Raw genomic sequence first — 11,850 nt, 5'->3', positions numbered from 1 at the left:
CTGGAACCCGGAGTAGAGGGAGGGCCCGGGTTCCCCCCAAACCTCCCAACTCCTGGTCAGACACAGGAGGAGTTGACCTAGACTGTGCATTCAGAAAAACGGCCAAGCTAGGGCTGTCGTGAAGCTCCAAGGCGAACAAATCTGCCAATAAGCACAAGACCCACCAAGGTAGAGCAGGAACTTTGTCACAATACCCAGGGTGTGCAAGCACTTCAGGGCAGAAGCAGCATTTTTGTGTGTTTATGCAATGCAACAGTGATCTTCACTGGGGCTTCTGGATGCTAGCATGATATAATTCACATGACTGGAGTACTGTCATGGATGGATATAAACTGTTCAGGAAGGACAGGCAGGGCAGAAAAGATGGGAGAGTTGCATTGTATGCAAGAGAGCAGTCTGACTGCTCAGAGCTCCAGTATGAAACTGCAGGAAAAACCTGAGAGTTTCTGGATTAAGTTTAGAAGTGTGAGCAACAAAGGTGATGTCGTGGTGGGAGTCTGCTATAGACCACCGGACCAAGGGAATGAGGTGGACGAGGCTTTCTTTCGGTAACTAACAGAAGTTACTAGATCGCAGGCCCTGGTTCTCAAGGGAGACTTCAAATCACCCTGATATCTGCTGGGAGAGCAATACAGCGGTGCACAGACAATCCAGGGTGTTTTTGGAAAGGGTAGGGGACAATTTCCTGGTGCAAGTGCTGGAGGAACCAACTAGGGGACGAGCTCTTCTTGACCTGCTGCTCACAAACTGGGAAGAATTAGTAGGGGAAGCACAAGTGATTGGGAACCTGGGAGGTAGTGACCATGAGATGGTCGAGTTCAGGATCCTGATACAAGGAAGAAAGGAGAGCAGCAGAATACGGACCCTGGACTTTGGAAAAGCAGACTTTGACTCCCTCCGGGAACTGATGGACAGGATCCCCTGGGAGAATAACATGAGGGGGAAAGGAGTCCAGGAGAGCTGGCTGTATTTTAAAGAATCCTTATTGAGGTTACAGGGACAAGTCATCCCAATGTGTAGAAAGAATAGTAAATATGGCAGGCGACCAGCTTGGCTTAACAGTGAAATCCTTGCTGATCTTAAATACAAAAAAGAAGCTTAGAAGATGTGGAAGATTGAACAAATGACCAGGGAGGAGCATAAAAATATTGCTCAGGCATGCAGGAGTGAAATCAGGAAGGCCAAATCACACTTGGAGTTGCAGCTAGCAAGAAATGTTAAGAGTAACAAGAAGGGTTTCTTCAGGTATGTTAGCAACAAGAAGAAAGATAAGGAAAGTGTGGACCCTTACTGAATGAGGGAGGCAACCTAGTGACAGAGGATGTGGAAAAAGCTAATGTACTCAGTGCTTTTTTTTGCCTCTGTCTTCAGGAACAAGGTCAGCTCCCAGACTACTGCACTGGGCAGCACAGCATGGGGAGGAGGTGACCAGCCCTCTGTGGAGAAAGAAGTGGTTCGGGACTATTTAGAAAATCTGGATGAGCACAAGTCCATGGGGCTGTATGTGCTGCATCCGAGAGTGCTAAATGAGTTGGCGGATGTGATTGCAGAGCCATTGGCCATTATCTTTGAAAATTCATGGTGATCGGGGGAGGTCCTGGACAACTGGAAAAAGGCTAATGTAGTGCCCATCTTTCAAAAAGGGAAGGAAGGAGGAGGATCCTGGGAACTACAGGCCAGTCAACCTCACCTCAGTTCCTGGAAAAATCATGGAGCATGTCCTCAAAGAATCAATTCTGAAGCACTTAGTGGAGAGGAAAGTGATCAGGAACAGTCAGCATGGATTCACCTGACTAATCTAATTGCCTTCTATGATGAGATAACTGGCTCTGTGAATGAGGGGAAAGTAATGGATGTGTTATTCCTTGACTTTAGCAAAGCTTTTGACACGGTCTCCCATAGTATTCTTGACAGCAAGTTAAAGAAGTATGGGCTGGATGAATGGACTATAAGGTGGACAGAAAGCTGGCTAGATTGTCGGGCTCAACGGGTAGTGATCAATGGCTCCATGTCTAGTTGGCAGCCGGTATCTAGCGGAGTGCCCCAAGGGTCGGTCCTGGGGCTGGTTTTGTTCAATATCTTCATAAATGATCTGGAGGATGGTGTGGATTGCACCCTTAGCAAGTTTGCAGATGACACTAAACTGGGAAGAGAGGTAGATATGCTGGAGGGTAAGGATAGGATACAGAGGGACCTAGACAAATTAGAGGATTGGGCCAAAAGAAATTTGATGAGGTTCAACAAGGACAAGTGCAGAGTCCTGCACTTAGGATGGAAGAACCCAATGCACCGCTACAGACTAGGGACCGAATGGCTAGGCAGCAGTTCTGCAGAAAAGGACTTAGGGGTTACAGTGGACGAGAAGCTGGATATGAGTCAGTGTGCCCTTGTTGTTAAGAAGGACAATGGCATTTTGGGCTGTATAAGTAGGGGCATTTCTGGTACAGTAGTCCCTTTCTTTTCAAGGTTCTTCACAAATCCTTCTGAGATTCAGGTGGCTCCTCCCCACCTGTCTGCTATCCCTAACTTTAGAAGTTATGTGCTACAGCCATCTTTGTTGACGGATTCTAGTTTCTGTGCTGTTACAGGGGTTGTTCTGTGTCCCCATTTGTGCCTGCACTGCTTTATTTAACACATCCACTGTAACAGTACTCTTGGCTCCCTTTAGCTTAAGGAGAGAGATTTAGAATCAAACGATGGGCCAAGATTTAAAAAAAAAAAAAAAAAAAGCCTACAGATAAGCTCCTAAATCCATATTTGGCCACCTAACTCGGTGGCCAGATTTTCAAGAATGCTGAGCATCCAGCAACTGCTACTGACCTGCATAAGTGCTCAATAGTATTACAAGGGCAGACCTCTACACAGCCAAGAAGAAAACTCTCTGTTGCAGTTTTGTTCAGTCAACACTAACAGTTTCCCTTTACAGATTATTTAAATATGTATAGCTATGGGAAAGTGTTCCTTACTAGGAACCTTCAGAGTCTGGTATAAGACATGTAGACATGCAAAGTATCCAAGACCACCACCTGAGGAAGCCTTCCTGTAGCAACAACTTATCTAAAACTTAAAAGCAACTTGAAACTCACGAAGGTAAATATCTAAGTAGGCTTAGACTTGACAGCCCAAGTAATCATTTGATATTGTAGCATGTAGAGTCCGTAATCACGCAACTAAACATAATGCATTTGACAGAAGAAATCCCATCCCTACCTTTTCATATAACAAAAAAAGTACAGGCTTCGTGGCATCATCAGAATCTCTTGCTCCCGTTGAATAGCACTCACAATCTTCTCAGCTGCATAGTCCAAATCTAGAATAGGAAGTAGACGTGGCCACCTGGAAAAAGACAACATATGGTTACTAATATGATATTGTCAAAACTTTCCCCTCTGTTTCATCTGGATAACTTCAAATTTAGAACAAGTCAGCTTCAAGTTTAAAGTTGTGCTCCTTACAAAAGGAGGATACCCCATTTTACAAAAGGTTTTGCCTTGTAGGGTATGTCTACACTACCCGCAGGATCGGCAGGCAGCGATCGATCCAGCGGGGATTGATTTATTGAGTCTAGTCTAGATGCAATAAATCGACCCCCGAGCGCTCTCCCGTTGACTTCTGTACTCCAGCTCGGCGAGAGGCACAGGCAGAGTCGACGGGGAAGTGGCAGCAGTCTGAATTATAGTGAAGACACCGCGGTGAGTCGATCTAAGTACGTCGACTTCAGCTACATTATTCACATAGCTGAAGTTGCGTAACTTAGATCGATCCCCCCGCCAGTGTAGACCAGGCCTAACTTAGAAGCTAACATTACAAAATGAAGTTCTGTTCATGGAATTATATAACACCTGACAAATCAGCTCGAAAGTGGTGAACAGCCACTGTCTTGTTTTCACTTGGTATTGGTGCCTGTGAGCTCAATTCTTGCTATCTTCAAATCAAGCAAAGTTTTTATTTAGATAAGCTTATTCTGCTTCTACATTTTCTGTGTTTAACATCCCATGAAAGATTGTACTGACAATGACGAGCTACACTTCTGAAGCTGTCATGAGGAAGTGGAGATTTAGCAGCCAAATAGGAGACAGTTGAGGCTTTTGGCATCTAGGGAGAAGGCATGACATTGTGAGAAAAGAAACACATAGTCTGTGCTCTCTCAAATGAGCAGCAAAGTAGTTAAATGTGTTGACAATTAAAGTGACACCATCACTAGGTTGTAGAGTTAATAATCTGAGTAGCAGTTCACATTTTTTTTCAGAGTTACTGTTTCAGGCTATTTGCAGAATCAAGAAGAGAACACTTCATTGGATTACACTAGATTGAAATTTGGAAAATTCATATTCTTACCATAGGGGCTAGAAATGTAATTAAAGAGTCTTAGATTCTGCAGTCTGGCAATCATTGGGCTTTGTCTATGAGCCCTAAAAATGGCACAAGGGAGAAAAACCTACCTTATAATAGTTTCAGATTATGTCATTTCTACTAATTACCTTTCATAAATCATGTATTTAAATCAAACATTTTTGACGTGCCATATACTAATTACACACAGAACCCACAAATTCACTCACTTGGCTTTACAACCATCAAACATTCCTGTGTTGATGAAGTAAGGACACACAATAGTGGTTTTAATGCCAGTCTTCCCCAGAGCCAGCATTTCTAAACCAACTGCTTCTGCAAAGCCCACTGCTGCAAATTTACTTGCACAATAATCTGTAAGTGAAGAAAGATGAAGAGTTATTTATTGCAGTTAATTATTTTATTAAGAGAAGAATCTCACAACTCTTGCAAACAACATAACTACCTGGTTTTAGTCCAGTGTCTCATGCTGAGCAAACCAAGCACAACTTCTTGTCTGAGAAGAAAGTCTGGCAAAATTATGCTCTAACAAGAGTAGTCTGGGTACTGTTAGAATAATTGCGCCTACAAATTTATCTGAATTGTGAGCTCAACTGCAAAAAGTGAGTGTAAGTTTACGGATTATCACAATAACCTATAACAAATGCTGATGTGAATAGGTATGAAAGGGAGACAGACTAAATTAGTTCATACAAAAAGGCTGAATTATATAATTCAAGGACAGTATTAAGATTATGCTTGGTCAACAAAAAAAGTGTGGGACCAGACATTAATGAACCCAAATCAGTGTGTCAAAAATTAGGCTTACTTGGTGAACAAAATAATGAAGGGGATGAGCTACACTGCTGTTGCTCTCTTTTGGGGTCCTTAAAAGAAAAGACTCCCCACCACCAATCAAAAGCTGTCTGACAGACAGGAAAGGGACAAACTTTACCATCATAGCTGCTACCTCAACTGTCTCCTAGGACAAAGAATCCACCGTGACCGCACTGGGCCTTTGTCATTCTAATCCTGAGACATGTCCTGACCAGACTGGGCCAGAGAGAGAGAGGGATTCAGATGACTCTGTCACCTCCACTGGCTCTGGGTAAACCCCAACTATCATCTGATATGTGAGACTCCTCCCTCCCACACCATGTGTCTTTTCCCTTCCTCACCATATTTCTTTTCTTTCACCTTCTGTGGCTAAGAGTGGCTAAGCCTGCCACACCTACATGTTCTGCAACACTACTGTAAGCCTGTTATCAGAAAGGCAGCTAAAACTAAATGTCCTAAATGTCCAGATGATGGTACAAGTTTGCCAGATCTTAGGGTGGCTAGTAAGACAATGTGCCATGCGTGTATTTTTCCAGCAGTAATGCTTCAAGTAAAAGTCAACATCAAAGACACAGAAGCTGCACTTTATTTTAGCTGTTCTTTTCTCTCCCATTGTGTGTCCTGCTTCATCTTCTAAACAAGAGGATCAGACTTCGTAACAGGAGCAGCTCTAACCATTTCAATTAGCCTCTCTTCCCCCCCAGAAAGGTACAGTACTTATCTTTAATACTATCTAAAATACTCTCAAATGAGGGGGGAGGAGGAAGGGGTGGATATTCCTTCTACAAACGCTGCAGCTAAAGCCACATGATGTTATAATAAAAGCCCTACTTAACACTTTATATTTCAAATGCTGTAACTGTTCTCTTCTTCCCCTCCCCACCCCCCCACCAGTCCTTTAATAAAAGGTGAAAAGAATTTTTAATGGTGCTGAGAACCTAGATCCCATTGAGGTCAGTGGGAGCCATTAAGCGTACAGGTGTTTTGAAAGTCAGACCATTTTATTTAGATGGCTTGTAGCTGAAGTACATAACCAAGAACATACCTTTAGATTCCATTTAGAGTGATCTTGAATACACTAACCTGCTAGCCCATTGACTCCAATCAGTCCTGCTGAGCTTGCAATACTAACCAAGTGTCCATGGTTAGAGGCCATCATGGCTGGAAGGAAGGCTTTGTAAGTCTATGAAACACATTGAAACCCACACTTACAGTTAAACATTACTTAAAGTGATTTAATTGTGCAATTAGTTAGAACATTACTATTGAAAAAGTGCCACCTATTAAGGAGACCTTTTAAGTCTTAATGCTTTCCCCTCATTCTACAGAGGCTAATAAGATAGTTCCTGTCCTAACTAATATGTATTTCCACTTCGTCTACTAACTGAATCCGCCAAGGTGGATCTCTTAAGGATGCTCCAATAAGTTTCCATAGTTTTCTTGATGTTGTAGTCATCCACTAGGGGGAGTCAGAAATCAGATTGCAATCTCGCTGGCAGAAATCAGCTAAAGTCCTGGGAAGCTGTAAATTCCCCACACCCAGGAGCTCAGTACTGCAACATTTTCCGAATAGGCTTCCATCTTAAAAATAGCAGCTGAGAAGGGAAAACTGAACTCCTAATCTTTCTGCTATCACTTGCTGATTTCAGCTACCCATTCTGTGTCATTTCCATGTTTTCCAGCAAACGGAAACAGAGCAGCATGTTTTAATCCACCATTCCTTCTTTATTTATTATAATTCACTTTCAGTTCTTTATTACAATATCGGTTCGTCTCCTTCATAGCGAAATGCAAATCAAATGACTAATTTAAGATAAAAGTCTTCAAATCAATCATGCCAGCGTATGTCAGTTTGACATTTAAGACACCAAGTAAGAGTGCTTTAGAGGATCCACTGTAATATTGCAAGTTCCCAGTGGCAAACAGGTGACAGAATGCAATCAGAACAAGTTCTGACCCAACCCATGGAAGCACATGAACCAGGCTCTTTTCTGCTAATGGTTGATGAAATAGCCAGTTTATGGCAGCTTTGGCAGCCCTGCTCTGAGTCAGTTCATATCAAGGGCTATAGCACCAGACTGCCCACAATAACAGTACTTTTCAGCTTTACATTTCCCAGAAGTCTCTCTTAATATCAGAGAACCAATACTAAGGGGGTCACATACTTTATTGCTTCTTTAGGCAGAAGTGATTGCCCACACAAGGGGATAAACATATCCCTTAACTCTCTCCCACAAGCTTTCTGTGGGCCACCCTCTATTTCTGGAATTCACAAACAAATGTCATTGAGTTGCGTGTAGGGCCTCACAAGCTCACCCAGTTAAACAGCAATTATATAAGCGATTTCCCCCCTCATTTCCAAAACAGACTTAAGTGCCAACATTCTTTCACAGTTCCCTATAAAAAAAGAATATCTGTATATTACCCAGAAGTGTGCCATGGTGTTCACCTCCATGGTTTTCTCCACAAGTGAATCTGGGCAATCAATGAACTTCTTTCCAGTTACAATACCAGCATTGTTGATTAGGATACTAACATCACCAACTTCTTTTTTAACCTAAAGGAAGGCAACCAAATCAAGATGTTATTCCAGGCCAAAAGAAAGAGTATGTTTAGTTATTCGTTTATATTACAGGAAGTTGCAACATTGCTAATTTTATAATGCTAGACAGTGAGAAAGTAGTTCATAAGACCAAAGTCTTTTCACTCTACAACTTTTTCCTTTAGTCAAGTGTTAGAACTCTGCAGACAACAACTTTACAGGTCTGTAATTTAAATGTGACCTGCTAAGGGGAATTATTGGGCTTTATTTAATAAAAAGCCACCCACACTTTATATACCATAAAGGTGGCAGGAAGAACATGATGCCAGGAGAGTTAGTGTAAATGGTCATCACAAAAAGCCAATGAGTTTTGGAGGAAGAGGGGAAGTTTTCAGTCAGACTTCACTGAAGCTAAACAAAATTTGAATATTTTGAATAAAGGAAACCTTTGTCATATTCAATACCTTCAATTAAGGTGTTATGAGCTCACAAACAGACATATTCAACCTCCCCAGAGACAATGAGGCCCTGATAAGCCTCTTAAGGTATGTCAACACAGCAAAGAAAAAGCCATGGCTGACCCGTGACAACAGACTTGGGCTCGCAGGGCTTGGGCTTCCCAAGTCCGGAAATCTACACAGCAGTGAAACAGCCCTGCAGCCTGAGCCTGAGCTGGCTGGCACGGGCCAACTATGAGGTTTTTTTTGTTGTGTAGACCTACCCTTAGGTCTTGCAGATAGTGGGGCATAAGGACTCCCCAACAAACCTTTTAAGGATTGTGTAGGAGGAGATAGGAGAATCCTCTGTGGCTTCTCCAAAGATCACAAGATTTTTCTTGGTCTTCTAAAGATGTTTGTGTAACTAACATTCTTGAAAGGTAATGAGATAGTTATGGCAGTTTCCTGCAATATCTTGGTCAAATCCTTACTGAATTAAGGCCTTGTCAACACTACAAGTTTTGTCAGCAAAAGCTGCCTTTTGCTTACAAAACAGGGGAAGTGTACGCACTACAGAGCTCCTTTTTGCGGTAAAACTCTGCTATTTTGCCGACAAAACTATCTCAACGAGAGGCATAAAGCTTTTTGAGGCAAAAATGAAAGTGACAAAGCGTCAGTGTAGGCACTGCTGCACGTTACCTTGACATAACTGGCTTCCTCCAGTATCCCATAATGCCTGCCATGACCGCTCTGCTCACTGTTTTGATCTCTGCTGCCCTGCAGGCATGAGCTCCTCAACTTTCAAGCTCCAGGAAGTATGGCACAGCTGAGTGTGCTGCTCCATTCAAATCGTTAAAGGTGGAGTGCTCCTGTTCTGCCCTGCACTAGGCACACAGCTGCAGGCCGACTGCTGCTGCAGGGAGCAGGCCCTGGTTGACTGCTGTACTGCTTTGACATTCCTCAGCATGGAGAGCTCACAGAGCTGCTCAGGATGTGGCTCCTGGCAGCTGAAGAGGCTGTGGGAGAACTCGGAGTGAATCACAGAACTATAGGCAGGCAGGCAGAGAGGGGGAAAAGAGAAACTGCTGTGCCATGCAAAGCTGGGGGCTGATGTGTGTGGGGGTGTCCCCCACCCCCTACCACAGGATAGGTTGGTCAGCCTGCTGTCTGAACTTAAACAGCCAGCATGCTGATACACACTCTCCCGCAACATACACAGGTTTCTGTCTCTCCCCTGCTCACGCCACTCTCCTCTCCCTCCCCCACACTTTAGTTGAAAAAGCAGCTGACAGTCTACTAGGATGCCCATGGAATGACGGGATTGAGAAACCTGCATCATGTGATGCTGTACCTGCCCCATGAGGCATTGTAAACCCTTCCCAAAGCACCCCAGTTTCACAGTGGGATAGCTACCCACAGTGAAGTGCTCTCTGTGTTATTGCAAGAGCTGCTAGAGTGGATGCACTCTGCTGACACAAGGAGCATAGTGTGGACATGCAATAACGGTTTAATTAAAGCGGCACAACTTTTGCCGACAAAACTTTGTACTGTAGACAAGACCTAAGTTTAAGTATTTTAGGAGTTCACTGTATTAAAAAATGCAAATGTTTACGTATTATTGTGGGATTGTATAGAACTTCTTTAGGAGGAAGACAGGATTAATACAATCTTTGGGAAGTACTGTGAGCTTCAAAAGACTGCCTTGAACAATGTAGGGGTGACAATATGTGTGAAGTAGAATTCTTTGGAGAAGAAGGTTGCAAATTCCCACTTCTGTACTCAGCCTTTGAAACTTCCTGGAGGGCCCTGATCACCTATTACATGAAAAAAACAATGAGGAATCCTTGTGGCACCTTAGAGACCAACACATCTATTTGGGCATAAGCTTTCATGGGCTAGAACCCACTTCATCAGATGCATGGAGTGGAAAATACAGGAGCAGGTATAAATACATGAAAAGATGGGAGTTGCCTTACCAAGTGGGAGGTCAGTCTAACTAGACAATTCAATTAACAGTAGGATACCAAGGGAGGAAAAATAACTTGTAGTGGTAATGAGAGTGGCCCATTTCAAACAGTTGACAAGAAGGTGTGAGGAACAGTAGCAGAAGTTAGTATCCTACTGCTAATTGAATGGTCTCGTTAGACGGACCTCCCACTTGATAACGCAACTCCCATCTTTTCATGTATTTATACCTGCTCCTGTATTTTTCACTCTGTGCATCTGATGAAGTGGGTTCTAGCCCACAAAATCTTATGCCCAAATAAATGTTGTTTATTGTTGTCCTTGTTGTTTTTGCTTATACAGATTAACACGGCTTCCCCTCTGAAACCTGTTAGATGAAGACCGCTAAAAAACAAAAAAAAACAAACAGACCCCTAACAAAAAGGAGTAAATGACACTCTTTGGAGTTCTCCTTCTGAGCAAAAGGATTGATGAACTGAGCCCTACAAGAAAACTCCTGGGTGGGGTTTGAAGGACTGGTCACCAGCCAGAGCCCTTGTTGGAGTCAGGAGTGATTTCTGGGTAAGCTTACTAGCATGCATACATGTTCTTTTATTGTTTTGAATAGGCTTTCTCTGAAATGTTTAAGAATAAAGATGCTTGCTTAGAAAGAGCTGTGTGGAAGCCTAACTGTGGCAGTTACCTTGTTTACCATCTCAGAGGAGAAAAGTCAAGTACGCTGGCTTAAGCAGCCTGGCTTTATTGGGGTGGTGAGGAAGGAAGGGGTCACAGTAGAGGCAGGGAGCTGTGCAATCTGGAAATACCCTGGTCAGGAAGGAGAGAGACATGGGTTTCTGCCCAAGAAAGGTGATGGCTGACGAACCAAGAACCTAGTATGGTGCTCTTGCTAGACCATGAGGGGGAATATAGATGTCACCGCCCTGAACTGTGACAGGTAATACAGTCAAATTACTGATGTGGCTGCAACTGTAACTTCATTTTGACTACAAGTTAAAGAGACTCATTCTGTGTTGTGCACTTTCTATTATCCTTATATACACACTTGATAAAATAACGTAGTCACCTGACTGTTGACAGTTTAAGTGCTAAAATACAAGCTGTAAATCACACAAGCTACGCATGCTCAGTTTAGACAGCTTATTTGTACATTAGCAATGTCATGTGTAATTTTTGTGGATCCCTTATTTATAAGTCTAGTGTATTTGCTTTATAATTTTTTTCTTTTATCCTTTCATGTGCTAGAAGTTGCTGCAGGGTAATTGTGTACCTTCAATAAAGAATGTAAAAGGAGGTAAGCATTCTATTTATAAAATAGAATTTAACTTAGTTGATTCTCTGCACAAAAATTAAGAAATTGTTTTAATTTTAGCAAGTCCAATGCTTGATAACTACCATTATAATACTAACTTATGAGAAACTGGCATAATATTTGCCAGGGAGTATGGAGGAGGTGGTAGCTGGTTTTTTTTGTTTGTTTTTTTTTATATAGAAGAAATTGTCAAAGTGTAGTTCTGTATTTATTAGTCACTTCCAGATTGAGCGTGCTCATCTTACAAGTGGAAGATGCCTGTTTAGTTGCCTGTAAACGCAACCTGGCAACTAAAAATACAAATATGAATGTTTTCTACAAAGGGACAGGATAAAGAAAGTTGAATAAAAGGTCTTAGAACAGTTCTTAAAATAAGTAGTACATAGTTTATATCAGTGCTCAGATAATGTAATCTTGAAGTTAAAGCT

At 42.5% G+C, this 11,850-nt stretch overlaps 1 protein-coding gene across 4 annotated transcripts in view; it reads right to left on the bottom strand.

Moving 5' to 3' along the window:
* Positions 1 to 11,850, bottom strand: part of LOC140906692 (epidermal retinol dehydrogenase 2-like) — a 33,499-nt gene that overhangs the window by 7,151 nt on the left and 14,498 nt on the right. For 3 of the 4 annotated variants that reach the window (XM_073331111.1, XM_073331108.1, XM_073331110.1), the window contains exons 3-6: positions 7,595 to 7,726; positions 6,253 to 6,352; positions 4,563 to 4,707; positions 3,211 to 3,336 (exon numbers count right to left, since the gene is read on the bottom strand). In XM_073331111.1, coding sequence (XP_073187212.1) covers positions 3,211 to 3,336; positions 4,563 to 4,707; positions 6,253 to 6,352; positions 7,595 to 7,726 — 503 coding nt within the window. Of the gene's footprint in view, positions 1 to 3,206; positions 3,337 to 4,562; positions 4,708 to 6,252; positions 6,353 to 7,594; positions 7,727 to 11,850 lie in introns of those variants that run through there. The other variant, XM_073331112.1, reaches the window with a different exon arrangement.

This window comes from Lepidochelys kempii, chromosome 2 (assembly GCF_965140265.1).
Source record: "Lepidochelys kempii isolate rLepKem1 chromosome 2, rLepKem1.hap2, whole genome shotgun sequence".
Lineage (NCBI taxonomy): Eukaryota > Metazoa > Chordata > Testudines > Cheloniidae > Lepidochelys > Lepidochelys kempii.
This window is presented reverse-complemented; position numbering and strand designations above follow the sequence as displayed.